This window comes from Physcomitrium patens, chromosome 21 (genome assembly GCF_059467195.1).
Source record: "Physcomitrium patens ecotype Gransden chromosome 21, ASM5946719v1, whole genome shotgun sequence".
Taxonomy (NCBI): Eukaryota; Viridiplantae; Streptophyta; class Bryopsida; order Funariales; family Funariaceae; genus Physcomitrium; species Physcomitrium patens.
The window spans coordinates 226,586-241,893 of record NC_143430.1 but is presented as its reverse complement, the minus strand read 5'-3'; the positions used below and the strand labels follow the sequence as shown (position 1 = coordinate 241,893).

The window sequence follows — 15,308 nt, the reverse complement described above, 5'->3', positions numbered from 1 at the left end:
TTATTAATATACTATATTCTATTTTACATACAAATATATAATTAAGCTAATAACACAGTGTAAAATTCTTTTTAAGAGTCTTCAATGTAAAAGACATCTCTACAGCCACATATAAAAGAATTCATAAGTGACTGTTGTTATGTTCAACGTTCTTTTGTAAAAATTATGCACATGTTATGATTTTATCAAAATGAGCCTAAAACATTAAGTTCTTTATTTAACTATTTATATTCTATTATAAATAGTATAATAATCAGATTAAAATAACAGATATCCATACTAACCTTTTTAAACTAATAATTAAAAAAACATAAATTTTAAACTTGCTTCATTTATAATTCCTATATTATTTTATTTGGTAGTTATAAAAGATTATTATTTTTTTATCAATTTTATTTTTGAGATATTTCTCTATCCCTAAATTTAATTTTTGTACTTAATCTCATATTTTTATGTAGAAATTTACATATTTATCTATATCATATTAAATTTCAATCATATACATCAATTTTGATAACAAAATTTATTGATATGTATGTATGCATGTTTTAAATTATATAAATTTATTTGTAAAATATATGCACATAAATAAGAATTTATTTTATTTTATTTATTTATATCTGTCTATATATATATATATAACCATATTCTGAAATTAAATTAAAATTTGCTAACTCAACTATAGATATATTAAAGTTTAAAAACAATCATAAGATATTATAGCAAAAACAATTTTTTTTAGTTTTTTTTTTTAGTTTTAGTTTTTTTTTTTTTTTTTTAATAATTTAATGTATCTCTTCTATTTCTTGCACAAAAATTAACTAATTGGATAGAAAAAACTTCTGTATTCAATATTTTAAATAAATAAATTATATATTTTTTAAAATAACAAGTGTGGTATCTTAACATATATGTATAAAAACTTTGTGCATATATATATATATATATATATATATACGTATATTGCAATTGATATATTTATTAAAGTTCTACATATTAAATGACAATAAGTAGATAAAATTAAATTCCTTATGCATTTTTATTTTTATTTTATAAACATCTTATAATTTTTCAAAACATATACATTACTATGAACAAAAAACAAGTTTAATAAAAATAATGTTTTTTTTTATTATTATTAATATTACTATAATCTATAATTGATGATATATTCAACTTTTAATCCACTTTTCATTTTTTAAATAGAAGTTTATCAAATTGAGTCTAAACTTATTAAATCCTCATTAAATCCTCATTAAATCCTCATTAGGCACCATGTGCCACACACTAGATCTTAGCAACTCTTTTAGTCAATTGTGGGCATCATAGAAGGAAGCCATAATGTAATAATTCTTCAAAGAAAATCAATGTAAACCAGTAGGGATACAATGAATGAATGAGCAAATCATGCCTTGGAAAATAAAATAATTACTCTTACAGAAAAATTTGTTCTACAATTACTAATTTAAAAGTTAGAACAAAATGAGAAATATCCTTGTGAGACTCCATGCACCTCTATCCAGTGCTCTTCACAAACTATGCTATATCTCTCTTCATTCTCCATAAGCAAATTATTACCTTGACTGGATTTAGTGTTAAAACTGTAACATCTTCATCATTGTTAAAACCTCTTCACTTTCTATTTAAATTTCAGCAGCTCATTCCCCTTGTCTAATGCCTCCTAAGTATACCATCAAGCATAGACAGGTAGAAGTCCATAAATCGTCTCATTCAGCCATAAAAAGGAGTGTTTTCAACTGAATTGTAATATGTTTAAAACCAGAGTTTAATTGTCCTGTCTCAAGGAGAGCACGTTCTGAAAAGCCTCTTAAAACTCGTTATCTAGCCGGCTGACAAAGTGGACAGCGCATTGTGCAAATACGTAAACGAAAGATCATGTGGTTTGGGTTTCATTCTATGGTTTGAGGCGCAAGAAAGTGTATGGAGCAGCTTAAGCTCATTCTTAAGAGCTAACATAATCATAACAAATGAACAATCTGAAAGAATTATCCTAGTTTCCGCAGAAGTGCATTAACGCATATTACATGAATAATTCAACAATTCATGTCACTGTTATATCCATTCGTGTGAATTCGAAAACACAGATGGAGTCGGAAAACTTGGGGCGAATATCAGTTACGAATCCTAAAAGCTCTCACAGCAATCTTTGTCTACTGTGCTAATGTACTAAGTTGTCGTTTTGTTAACCGAGCATACTCGCCATCTAATTTAATTAGCTCATCGTGACTGCCCATCTGCACCATTCACCCAACAAAAAAAAAAAAATGATTAGCAGCACATCACTGCCACTTGTAATCAGCAAAAGTAAACACTCCACATCTACAAAAATTCAAGGACTCCCGCAAAATGGAAAGAAATATACCTCAGCAACCTGGCCATTTGTCATGACCACAATACGGTCAGCAGCGCGTATGGTTGATAGCCTGTTCCAAGATCAGAGAAAATTTCCCTTAGCATACAAAATCCATCTTAAATGATAGATGTGCACCAAATTCTAACAATCACTCGTGTCTTGTACACCACTTGTTATGACCAACGATCTTCAATATACAAGGTCAATTGTGGCGTTTGGAACTTCAATTTAGAACATCTTTACCTGTGGGCAATGACTAGAACGGTGCGCTTATTTTCGCCCACGCCTCCCCGCATAGCTCGATCTAGTGCTTTCTGCAATACGCAATAACAATACTGTGTGAGGCAAGACATCCTGAAAGAGAAACATTCATCATAAATTTTATGAATAACGTCTTATGAGAAGCTTAAGGACCGATAGACGCACACCTTCTTGCACTCACATTACAAGAAGAAACAGATTCTAGACAATGAGAGCATGGTGTGGAATGAAAAAAGCTCATTACCTGCACAAGATGTTCACTCTCAGCATCAAGCGCACTAGTAGCCTCATCAAGGATTAAAATAGCAGGATCTCTTAAGAGGGCTCTTGCAATGGCAATTCGTTGCTTCTGACCCCCACTCAACCGTGAGTTATCAACCATAGTTTTATAACCGTCTGGAAGGGAGATAATGAAGTCATGAGCGTTTGCCAACTTAGCAGCTTTCTCGATCTCCACTTGGCTGGCATCGTCAGACCCATACGCAATGTTGGAGGCTATATTCATACTAAAAAGTCGAGGTTCCTGTAACAAAGTACGAAACAATAGAGTATCGGAATATTAGAGTAAATATAAGACAAGATCGAGATACAATTAAAAAATTAAAAAATTAAAAAAACTGATTTCAGGATATTCTAGCCTCAGTTATGTGCACTATGATCAGCATGTAACGCAAGCAATTCCAACATGGCATAAAAACCTTCACATGAATTTACACGGTCGATAACTTCAACGGTCTTGTGCAATACATGAGCTAATACAGAACTTACCTGGCTCACAACCCCACATTGCTTCCTGAACCACTTTATATCGAGCTCTGTCAGGGAGGCCCCATCAACCACAACCTGCACGGCCATTTTGTGAAATTACCAAAACAAAGATACAGGGCAATATTCAACTGGCATATAATACAGACAACTAGCTCCTAGACCAAATGCACACGTGCACATATGACTTTCTGTTCATCGAAACAATCCCAAGCATGCACGATTTACACCATACTGATCAAACAATTCGTCAACCCTTAAAGATTCGCTAACTACATGCAACCAACAAATCTATGTCCATGCACGACAAAAGTTTGCCTACACTAAAGGCTTACCTGTCCATTTGTAGGCTCATAAAGACGTAGGAGTAAACTCACAAGAGTACTTTTGCCACTACCACTCAGGCCAACCTGCAAAATGTGGAGCGTAACTGTTGTTAAAATTTCTATCCCATTATCGCTAACGATGACGCTTCGAGCTTTACTTTCTCAAGTACACTTGGCCAGGTGTATGTTTCTAATTCTATGCCTTCAGAAAAAATTGAAATGCGTGGTTGGTTTCATATGGGACTCACCACAGCCACAATTTCTCCAGGCTTAATGTCTAAATTTACATTTTTTAGCACATGAGCCTGGGGCCGGGTCGGATAACTGAATGAGATGTCGACAAATTGAATGCGTCCTCTCACCTGAGGAAGAACAATACCTGATGCATAAGAAAAGAACTTTAAAATTAGCGCCGCAAAACAACTAATCCTGTAACTCTAACCCAGAACGTTCAACCAAAAGAACTGTCATAGCTAATGATGAACGAGAATAACAGTACCTACAGAAGACAGCTGCGGGCACGGTGGAAGCTCAAGAAGCTGAAAAACCTTCTCACTAGCACCTATAGCTTGCATCAAAGAAGCCCAATGGTCGCCTACCCACCAGGTGGAATGTACAACCCATTCAGAGTAAAGAATGAACTTTGTAAGTTTCTCAGCACTTATTGCACCGGACATCACAAAGCCGCCTCCGATTATCAGTGCCACCACCTACACAACGAAGATGGCATTGTGACATACGTTCAGCTTCTGTTGCTGAAGCAAGATGTCGGTATGCATCAAGAAATGACTCGCAAGTTACTATTTGGTGTATCCGTCAGAAACTAGAAACCAACGTCAACACTGTAATTTGTACGTTAGATCAGCAGTTTTCCAATTGATTGTGGCCCCTCAATACTTTCGAAGACTACACTACAAGTAGACTTTGCGAAACACTCATCGGAGTAAAATGTATATGCTGTTTGATTATATCCCACTGTTTGGGTACTACCCAAGAAACGCTATCCCTTTAACTAGTCACAAATTTATTAATGAAGAATCCGACGTCAGATCTTTAAAATTCCATTCTTCACATTCCAATCCAAAAAACATGAGCACAAAAGAAACAAGAAATTCAGACACAAAACATTGCTGGAAGATAAAATGGATCTAACCTGAGTAGTATGGTACAGTGTGCAGGAGCTTAAAGTGCTGAAGCCATATGCGATATTCTGGCGAAGGTTGATCTCCATGAGCTTCTTCAACCAATTACTATACCTGCTCTACATCACATGAACTAGGTTTAGCTATGCTATTTACGGATAGCTTATAATACTTCTGAAGATACAATCAGACAATGTATGAGAGTGGACCTGTAAACTTCCTCTTTCTCAGTCCCAAAAGTGCGAACTACTCTCAGAAGTGATAATGCCTCTTCTGCTACTTCATTGGCTGACGCAATTGAATCTTGAGCGAACCTTGCCGTTCGCTTCTGATACCTGAAGCACCGTAAAAGGTTTACGCTGAGAATGAGGCACCATCACGGTGAACTTCCTAGTGAACCACAGCACTATAATTTGCTCCTCGTTTAACTGTTGATACCTGAAGGATTTCAAGTTCTCATTGCTAGAAACTCCATAAGACAACAAGCAAGACAAATTTCCTAAGTAATTTAACAAAGAAGCAAACTCTGTAATGCATTCAGCTTTAACAGACAGAAACATTGAGTTGGAAGTGGGGCTCCGACCAGAGTCCTTCATAATTAGCCACAGCATGTCAAGAAAGTATACATGCGAACAAAAGATTTCAAGAACGAATCACAGACCGGCCGTAGATCCTGGTTAAGAACCACATAAGGCTGCAAACGCCAAGAGTGGTCAATGCAAGTTGCCATGAGAGTGTTAGAAGATACACGAACGCCCCCAAACCCTGCATATGAATGACCTCAAAAGAATCAAAATGGAAACCTGTGATAATGATTGATAAAATCCAGGATATTGTGAAATTCGTTCGATGGTCTTAATTAAGTGATAATTCTAACTTAAGCCTAGCAGGAAGGTTACGAGACATCAATATATAACAATAAAAAATGTTAAGCGCAGTAAAATCTTGAATCCTGAGGTGACTTTTGTCAGATTTTGGGCAACGAATGATGAAAAAGGAAGTAGGGAATGTAGAGGAGGCCAGAATCCGCTCACCTGAAGGCCATTGCGAAACATAATATTCAAATCATTGCCAATAATCCGAGAGACCTGCTGACAATCTGATCCCAATCGGCTTGTGAGGGACCCAACAGCCTCCGTATCAAAAAAGACGATATCCTGTAATAAGAATAAACTTTTTGAGGGATACTTACAGGTAGTATGTATTTTAAAGATCAAACACAACAATGAGCTCAGCTGCAACACACATACCCTCCAAATTTCCTGATAAGTATAGTAATAAATTCACAAATCAAGGTCAAGACGAAACAAAGTATGTGTCTCGTCATCTACATTAACAAACATTCACATCGATGTTGAGGTAAAAATGACAAGACCTGTGATACAAGAGTAGAAAACAACAGTTCTCGCATACGCTTGACCTGCAATCAGAAGAATTCCGTTAGCTTGTGTTAGGGTCCAACAAATAATACTACAGCCCACGAGACTGAGAACCATGAGGATTTTCATGGAAGAGCAGCTACTTACCAGAATTTGATTCGCGATACCAAAGCAACCACCTCTTATACCGCTGCACCATACAAGAAGACATCCTTACACAATGAGTAATAGTGATCGCAAACCTGTTCTATTCACAGCCAAATAGATGAAACAAAGTCATTTTCAAGGAATGTCTGAAAGGGAGAGAATGCTCTTTCAGAAAATCTAACATTTAACTTCAAAGTACATGAACAATAGTTTCATTTTAATACAACATGGAGAAATACAAAAATTTCAAGTGGCAAACCAGACTCAGCATCACTATTGGCAACACAATTGAAATGGACTCAGAAATCAACCTGAAAAGACCGTATGTGCAACTCATCATGACCAGCAATCTTGCATTGTTGTAGAAATCATTTGTCATTCCTTTTTGTGCCGAGAAGATCATTGCTGCCACGAAATGAGGTATTGTGATCTCAGACAACTGTGTTTTCACAGATACACAGTGGATGAGCACCGTCAGAGCACAATTAATCATCCTTGACACTGCAGGAATGATTAAAACAATAACTCCCTGATTCTGACAATGACATTAATATACCAGTAAAAGATCATCGCTGCTTCCTATATAGTGACGTAAGGTGAGAAACTTACAGCTGCAATAACAAGAGCAGTGAAGGCAAAACCGATAATGAGCTTGTCAGGAGAAACAAGAACCCACAGCCTGCTCATGGCACCAGTAAAGGTAATGTTGAAAGTCCGTTGGTGCTGTCTTTCAATGGCCTGCCACCAGCTTCCATTTGGGAGGAATGCCTTCAAGGTTTTCAAACTCAAAAATATTCGCGCCACAAAAGCAAGTTCCTCTGCATACAGAGCGGATCCATTTCTTTCCTTACCTACATACGATATAAAAGGTTGATTGCATCAGAAATCTAGCAGGATTCAAGACCCATGAAAAATCTGTAAGAACGAAGATATCAAGACAGAATCGGGTATCTAACCGCATGTTGATTTGCTCCTGCCCAATGTAACTGTTGTTTCTATTAAGGTATGAGCACACGCATTCAGCACTCCTCACCTTGACATTTACACAATGCATGGTGCAACTGAACAAAGAGTCGGAGAGGACAATTACAACGAACCAGAGTATCTGACGGCTACGTAAGTAATTAGGCATCGCCCAAAGACAGCTATGGTGTTTGCCTCTTTCTCACGAGTGACTCTTCAAAATATACTAAAAATCACTTTAGTTTCAAGATATTACATCTGAGATTATGATGTAGGTTATGAGACTTATATTCCTGTGCTCCAAAAAAATATCACCCCGCTTAGGACAAGACATCCATTTCTTTCAGCCTCAACCAGAGAGAACACATGTTGATTGACGGCTAAATCATAGTAATGATGTACCTTTTTTGAAATCGTAAGACCCATTGGCACCCAAGTCCGCAGAAGAGAAGAGAGCGCCGCTGTCAGCTGCACAGCGCACGGAAGGGTGATAGTGCACTTTCCTGCGCCCAAGCTCTGGCAATCCCTTCCCATTCCACCTATCCAGCGAATTGATAGTGTTTATAGGTAACAGATCAGTGATCCCATCCTTCAGTTTCTCGAAGCCTTTGTCTCGCACCCTGCTCTGACTCTGATTATACCACCTCGCCTCATGTGCTTTTCTTGCTGATACTTCCACATGGTTTGCTTTCAAGTGCCTGGTGCATTGATGTTTTCTTGAGGTCGACCTGCGTATCTCCTCATAATTAAGATACGAGGGGCTTAATGTGCCGTGCTGCCATGACAGCAACCCGAGAGGTGCCGTGCCCATGAAAGCCTACCTTGCTTATGTTATGACTCGAATATAGCTTTACTTCACGAACCCACCCATGGACAGCAGATTAACAATTACCCAGACCATGTTACATCTTCATGTCGCAAGATAATTGAGCATGATCCTGGTTTCCAAGCTCGAAGAAATTGAAGGTGCTAAACTTCACAAAAAGCCACTTCTGCGCCTGGCACAAAAAGGACAAAAAAATATGGCCTTCAATTCTTAAATCTCCAATAGCTCTAGACAAAGAAGTCATGCTCACAACTGAAGCAAAATGAGACAAGGTGAACAAGGTGACAAAACAGCAAAAAACTAACAGCAGTACCAACTTCGTGCAATACCGTAGTACGAAGCTTCTTCAACCTTATTATTCTGTTTGTTCTTTGTTTGTCTAGAAAGGAACAGAATAACATTTGCTTAACATCAGTAGAATCATAACGGCTCTACAGAATAATCTTAAAACAAGCGAAATTCAAAGAATGGACGGTCCAATGATCATGGAGGTCAAAAACCCCATCGAATATCATTTAGGTCTCGACAAACTAATTCCCCACATGATGCATCCAGTTAGCTAAGACAGCACATGGACTCCATGAAACATGCGGATTGGTAGAAATGAGTGCGCGTGAATCCAACAACATATGAGAAAGCGAGAGACTCTACTTAAGATCAGAGCTACAAACCGTGTGTTCCGAAATTCCAGGAAAGAGGCATGGGCTTGACAGACAATATTCCAAATGGTGAAGCTAAGTGCCAGCACAAGAGCCCTTTTACCGTCTCTAAAACCTAATCCAACCCAAAACATCGCTGGTTAAAGGGCACTGGAGTGGAAAGCTGCAACGAAATACAGAATGCACGGGTGAAATGAAAGTGGGCAACCACTCATCTTCCCTAGATCCTCGCCCTCGAAAGAATATAATATGACAGCTGAATGGCGCAACCACCTTACCTGCACTAACCTCTTTATGGTTCTAGACGACTATAACTACGCTGATTGACAACGACAGAATGCACCCAGTTCGAAACATGTCGTCGAATCTACCTAGAAGTATCTTTAGAAACCAGCTACAAATTAGCGTGCACTGGTCTGAACCAACCAATGAATCATACAATTTTGAACTCACACATTATCTAAACGGACCGAAAACAAACAATTGGCTACAAGCAGCACACCATCCGCACCCAAACTATGCATACTCCTCAAGAGTAACCTCAGCAGACCTAAAACTTACACACAAAGCAACAGAGCATCGCAACGCATCGAACAACCGAAAACAGAAGAAGCAAGAGATAGAGGGAAAAAAAAAACAAAACAAAACAAAACAAAAAAACAACAACAACAGCAACAACAACGGATGCACGCGCAAAGCCAATGCACCTGAGAATCGAACTCAAATCCTGGATCTCAAGCTACCTCTAGAATCATGGGAAAAAACAGCTCCAGTTAGACACTCTAGTGATGAGTGGGGCAATAGGAGCAGGCTGGAGGTACCAATGTGCAGAGGGTGAGGCGGGATGCAGAGGAGTAGAAGGAATCCCAGGGCAGAGAAGGCGAAAAGGAAACTTGGATGTAGCGGGGCAACCTTACAGTGGCAACGCAAACGAAGGAAGGGAAGGGAAGGGAAGGAAACGAATCAATACGAAACGAGAGGAGGACTACGGCGAGGACGACGGCGAGGCCGACGACGACCAGGGGAGCAGCAGGAGGAGCAGGAGAAGCAGCAGTCTGGCAGAAGCCCCCGCCCCACCTTGACTGCTTGATGACCTAGCACCGGGTGCAGCCCGCTGGATGGCGGTGGTGGGGATGGATGAATGGATGGATGGATAAGCAAGCTGCTAGTGCCTATTCCTTGCTTGCTTACCCCATTGCCTTTTTAGGTTACTTTTTGCCAGTCCCAGTCCCGGCCCCAGCCTGCTCCTGGCCCTGGTGTGGCTGGCTGGCTGGCTGAGTGCCCTCCTTTCTCCCTTTCTCTCCCTTCCCTTCCCTTGTGAGGGGAGTTGGTGATGCCCTCCTCCACCTGGCACACCCTGATTGCTCTCTTCCTCTGCTATACCTCTCTCTCTATGTTTATGGTTTTATGATTTATGTTTTATGTTCATGGTTTTATGTTTTTGGTTTTATGGTTTGATTTATGGTTTTGCTAATATAGTATGATTCAGGGGGTGGCATACACTCTCTCCCTCTCTCTCTCACTCTCACTTGGTTGTGTGCATTGTCTTTGTCAACCATTCACACATCTTGTACACCCACACACATACTCACGATATATATATATATATATATATATATATGCATACATACATATTTGTTATAAGCATCCATTCATTCTCTCCTAACCAACTCTTCCCCTTCCCCACCCAACAACACTTGCAACCCTGCTCTTGTACTCACTTTCAAATTCCATCCCCCCCCCCCTACTTCACTTCTATGTCTGTCTATTTTTAAAAAACATTCTTACTCATTACTATTCCCATGTTCATTTGTTCACTTACTCATTCAGAAGTCTATATATATATATATATATATAAATAAATGTATTTTTATCCAAGTCTTCACATTCTTGAAAGAAGGATTAATTTTAAATTCCATGAAACAGGTATAGGAAGTTCAACACTTGTATTTATTTTTAGGTAACAAATTGTTCACAAATATACACCTAAGTTTCTACAATCTGTGTATGTATAAATACATATACATACATATGTTCAAACAAAATTTGTAAGAACTCTTGTGTGCTGCCAAATGAAAATACGTTCATCATTATAATTTTTTTAATATAGAATGGAAACAACTTCATTCTATAAACAAACAAATGAATGGATGAAATTGTGGTTGCTCAGCACATCCAGAATGATTCAGATGCATATTTTATTGACATTGTTATATTACAACCATAATTAAATTTTAATATTCTACAATGTGCTGTGTGTATCATATACTACTTGTAAGGAAAAGAAAATGAGACAGAATTATCATGTAAGAAATTTTTTTTATTGTTACAAATATAGTGATGGATATGTGTGTGTATATAAATAAATAAATAAATAAATGCCCACACACATGCTTATGTATGCTTTTTGTTTAAAAAATAATAATTAACAATCCAACTGCAATATTTATTTCATTGAAATAAAAAATTTAACAACATAATTAGAATAAATAATGAACAGAAATTACCTGTTCAAAATTACTCTTTACAGATTTTCATTCAAAAATCAAAAAAACCCAAGCAGTTCTGAAAAAAATCTATATTCATATGTGATATTTTTACAAGAATATTACAAATAATTTTAAACAATTTTCACATGTGCTTCATCTTGCACATGCTACACACAATACATTGGTGTTCAATTTATTTATTTATTTATTATTCTGTTGATCATCATCCAATTTAGTAAATAATTTTAAATTTGAAATATCACATATCACTTTCATTTATCAATTATCACAAATCACATATATCAAACATTAAATAGCACATATCACTTAAGTACATCCTTTTATATGTATTCCAAGTTCCAAATTGGCACCATCTTATTTTGTGATTTTAATGTATATAATAGTACCTACATTCCACCGCTTACTACTCATGGCAACTGCACAAGATTGTAATAATCCTATATCAGTAAAACTGGAAGTTAATGACACTACAAGAGACTCTTGAGTAAACAAAGTCCCTCAACCAAGTCACAATCATGGAGAGTTCGCAAGTCACAGTGCTCTAAAATTTAAAACTGGTATAAGTCAATAGTGAAGGATATCATATCAATATAATCTTGTGATATCAAATAAGTTCAAAATGAAACTACACTTTTTGATAAACAACTTAATAATATCCCAAACACATTCTACATGATTCAAGGTAGATATCATAATTGCTTATGAGAAAGTTTTCACTCTTGCGAATCCTCGTTGCTAAAATTTGACTTCGACCTAGTGAGTTTCGCGGCAGCAATAACAAAGCTTTTGAAATTTTGAGAGGACACCTCCATATCATTCCAGTCATGATAATTCACATCATACCATGACGGCCACAACTGGCAGCAACTATGACATCGAATAATCGAAGAGAAGTGTGTCCGTCACTCGAAGTCTTGATTTCTTTCCTGTTTCTCCCCTCGTGCAAAGACTCAGCGTGAGTCAGTTTAGTGGAAGAAATGGAACATACAGTCCATCGGCTTAACTCATGGTCTAGAGCATTTCAGGTCTGCAAATCTACAGTAGTCGCAGAGGTAACAAAAAACCACGCCAATATAGAAACAGTGGGTAAGGTACAAGAACACCGACCCAAGAACATAAAGAGCAAAAATGCTTCGAGCAAAAGTTAGTTTTGTAGAAGCTCTACTCACAACTAACTACTCATGGTAGGGACTAGAAGCCATACCTTGCTATGCTATGCGATGCTAGTAGTATATTGGGCTATTTATTCTTCATTGCAAGCGACTGCAGTCCCAACAAAAACAACGTTCCAAAATGACACACATGTTCAATTCTTGGAGATGATTGATCTCAGTCTCCAACTCTACCACGGACTTCTTCTTGCGCTGATTTTGACTTAATCCTTCGTTCCTTCGTTCCTTTTGAAATTAACTAATGCAGAAATGCCCAAGTTGCATCTCCCTCTCCACATGAGCACAATCACTACATACCCAAATCAACCTGGTTATGAACCACCCAATCAACACAAATTGAACCAAATTTTAGTGGATCCAAACGAAACAGTAATTGTTTATCTACTCACTCATTTTGTATTTATTTTGGTTCATCTATACAAAAAAAAAAAAATTATTTTCCTAAAATTTAATATGTTGTATAAGTTGAAATACAAACAGTTTTTGAAGTGTATATCTTTAATCTGAATATTAAAAGTATATATATATATATATAAAACTTTACTTAATCTAAGCAAAGATTTTATTTTTTTTGTTTTTTTTGTTTCTTTGTTTTTTTGTTTTTTTGTTCTTTTTTTTTTGTTAGAATGTCAATCCAAAGTATCTATTGTCTTGTAGTTTTATAATTTTGAGTACTAAAAAAACTATCTAAATAATAATAAATAAATAAATAAATAAATAAAAACCAATCAAAATAAACAAAAGATAATTAAAATAAACAAAACACCGAAGTTTTTTAATGCACTTTAGAATGCATTAGAAAACCTCAATCTTTCTTACTTCTATCCCAGTATATTCAATTGGAGATTGTTTGTGATGGCTCATTTATAAATAAAAATTTAAGCACCTTGCCATCAAAATGTCAAATGTACTTTGGAAACTTATAAGTAACACTCATAGTTTAATCAATAGAAATTTACTCAAAATTCAATACTTATTTATTTTTGGTATTTTTTAGTATTGATTTAATTTCAAAAATAAATTAAAATAGATCCTTTAGCAACCAATTGAGTCAAAAAGTATTTATAATTTCTTTTGTATTTTTAATATATTTAGAAAATTATGAATTTATTTTAAAATACCAAAAATAAATATTATAATCAAATAGATTTATAAAATATCTATACTAAGATATCATAGATTGTTTTTAGACTTATTAACTAAAAGTCTAAAGATATATTTAAAAATATACTAAAAAAAGACCATATCAACTATCAAAGCACTTTAGTTTTAAATTTTGACAAGTTTTTTCTATCAAAATCATATTTATTGAGAATTCTATTGTAGATGTTACTTCTAGAAACAAAAATACATAAACATTAGAACAAGTACTGAAATTTTGATAGCAACAAGTTTTGCCTAAAAATAAAACTTGTAGAATTTTTTTAAAATACAAATACAATCTAAACTATGCTTAACATGATTTATTTTGTAGCTTTTTGTAGCTCAAAGATGGTAGTAAATTAAGTAAAAATAAAAGATTTCAACAAAGAAGTGTGTCCAAATTTGACACCAAATAGCACTATATATAGAAGAACAAATATTTTATTCTACCATAAAATATAATTTTACATTAATAAATAAATAAAGTAAAATCAATAGTATACAATTTATTTGTATTGAAGATATTTTATAATGTTAGAAATTTTTAATTTAATAACCAACACACACACATATTCATATATATATAAATAAATTCCATACTTGCAAGTAAAAACTTAGAAGTTACAATTTTAGTCCTAATACTGAGATTTTATTTATCTTTCAAAATAGGAATTAAATCTTTATTTTGAAGTCACCACATAATGTACTATTTTTATGTATATAATCAAAAACATTCAAGAATAATCTAAATTTTAAAAATAAAATGCATATCAATCTTTTGATAACTTCTAGTCTTAAGAGTATCAATTTTACTTGTGTTTTAATCTTTATATAAATTACATACTATTGGAGATGTATTAGAATATTTTACACTTTGATGCTATTTTCTATTACTTATTAGTATGTTATAATTGATGTGCTACAAGATTAAAATAAAGATGAATGGTTTTTTTTTTGAGAAAAAAAATTACATAAAATAAACAAAAGAAAAAGAAATAAACAATATAGAAGTTTTTGTAGTTAAAAACTTTATCTTTACATAGATATGATTTTTTTTTATAGATCTTCTACTACTTTAGTACTTCACAATTAGATAAGAAACATAGATTCAAACAAAAACAAACCAACTTTATAAATCAACCTATTTATATATATTTATCACAAATTTGGTTTGATTTAGCTATAAGAAGGCTATTAATGTGATTTGAGACTAAAGCCGTATTTAGATTCTTGTATTCATAATTTTTTTAAACTTTCAAGTATATAATAGAACACTTAATAGTATTAAAATTTTATTCTATGAACCTCCTTAGTGTTCAAACTTAATTATTATTTGGCAAAACTATCCTTGAACAAAACACCCAAAACTACAAGAAGAAATAAATAAAACAAGATGCAACAAGTTTGAGTTCATTATTTTTTATTTTATGCATAATAATCAATAATACAAAAAATATATATATGAAAAAAAAAATATCTATATATAAGTATATAAATCTCAAAAATAATAAAATTAAAAAAAAATAAGCTTCAATTTTTTAAATTTTGCCCATTTTAAAATTTTAACAATATCTTGCAAGACCAGCTACATAATCCCTATTTGATGATGTTTGTATACTTGTGGCCATTTATATGATTTTT

General features: G+C 34.8%; 1 protein-coding gene across 3 annotated transcripts; it reads right to left on the bottom strand.

Annotated features, from left to right (window-relative positions):
• Window positions 1-1,998: 1,998 nt before the first annotated feature.
• On the bottom strand, window positions 1,999-9,900 carry LOC112274406 (ABC transporter B family member 26, chloroplastic). Of its 3 annotated transcripts, none has more exons than XM_024503872.3 (18): window positions 9,664-9,900; window positions 7,760-8,355; window positions 7,004-7,245; window positions 6,706-6,833; window positions 6,395-6,437; window positions 6,244-6,288; window positions 5,903-6,025; window positions 5,530-5,633; window positions 5,078-5,203; window positions 4,880-4,982; window positions 4,226-4,436; window positions 3,975-4,105; window positions 3,736-3,810; window positions 3,404-3,478; window positions 2,880-3,158; window positions 2,618-2,688; window positions 2,384-2,444; window positions 1,999-2,255 (listed from the first exon to the last, which is right to left on the bottom strand). In XM_024503872.3, exons 2-18 carry the CDS (start codon window positions 8,166-8,168, stop codon window positions 2,172-2,174), a joined length of 2,310 nt encoding a protein of 769 aa, XP_024359640.1. In that variant the 5' UTR covers window positions 8,169-8,355; window positions 9,664-9,900; the 3' UTR covers window positions 1,999-2,171. The 3 variants fall into 3 exon arrangements, with proteins under 3 accessions (XP_024359640.1, XP_090101730.1, XP_090101731.1); XM_090245604.1 differs by having other exon boundaries at window positions 9,550-9,899; XM_090245605.1 differs by having other exon boundaries at window positions 9,586-9,882.
• Between the last annotated feature and the right edge of the window lie 5,408 nt (window positions 9,901-15,308).

Excerpts from the sequence above, each read along its gene's own strand:
- LOC112274406 (XM_024503872.3), bottom strand. The coding sequence starts at position 8,168 with ATGGGCACGGCACCTCTCGGGTTGCTGTCATGGCAGCACGGCACATTA. Across the intron at positions 7,246-7,759 it reads GTCTTACGATTTCAAAAAAG|GTAAGGAAAGAAATGGATCC; the intron begins GTACATCATTAC and ends TATCGTATGTAG. Across the intron at positions 3,811-3,974 it reads CTGGAGAAATTGTGGCTGTG|GTTGGCCTGAGTGGTAGTGG; the intron begins GTGAGTCCCATA and ends CACATTTTGCAG.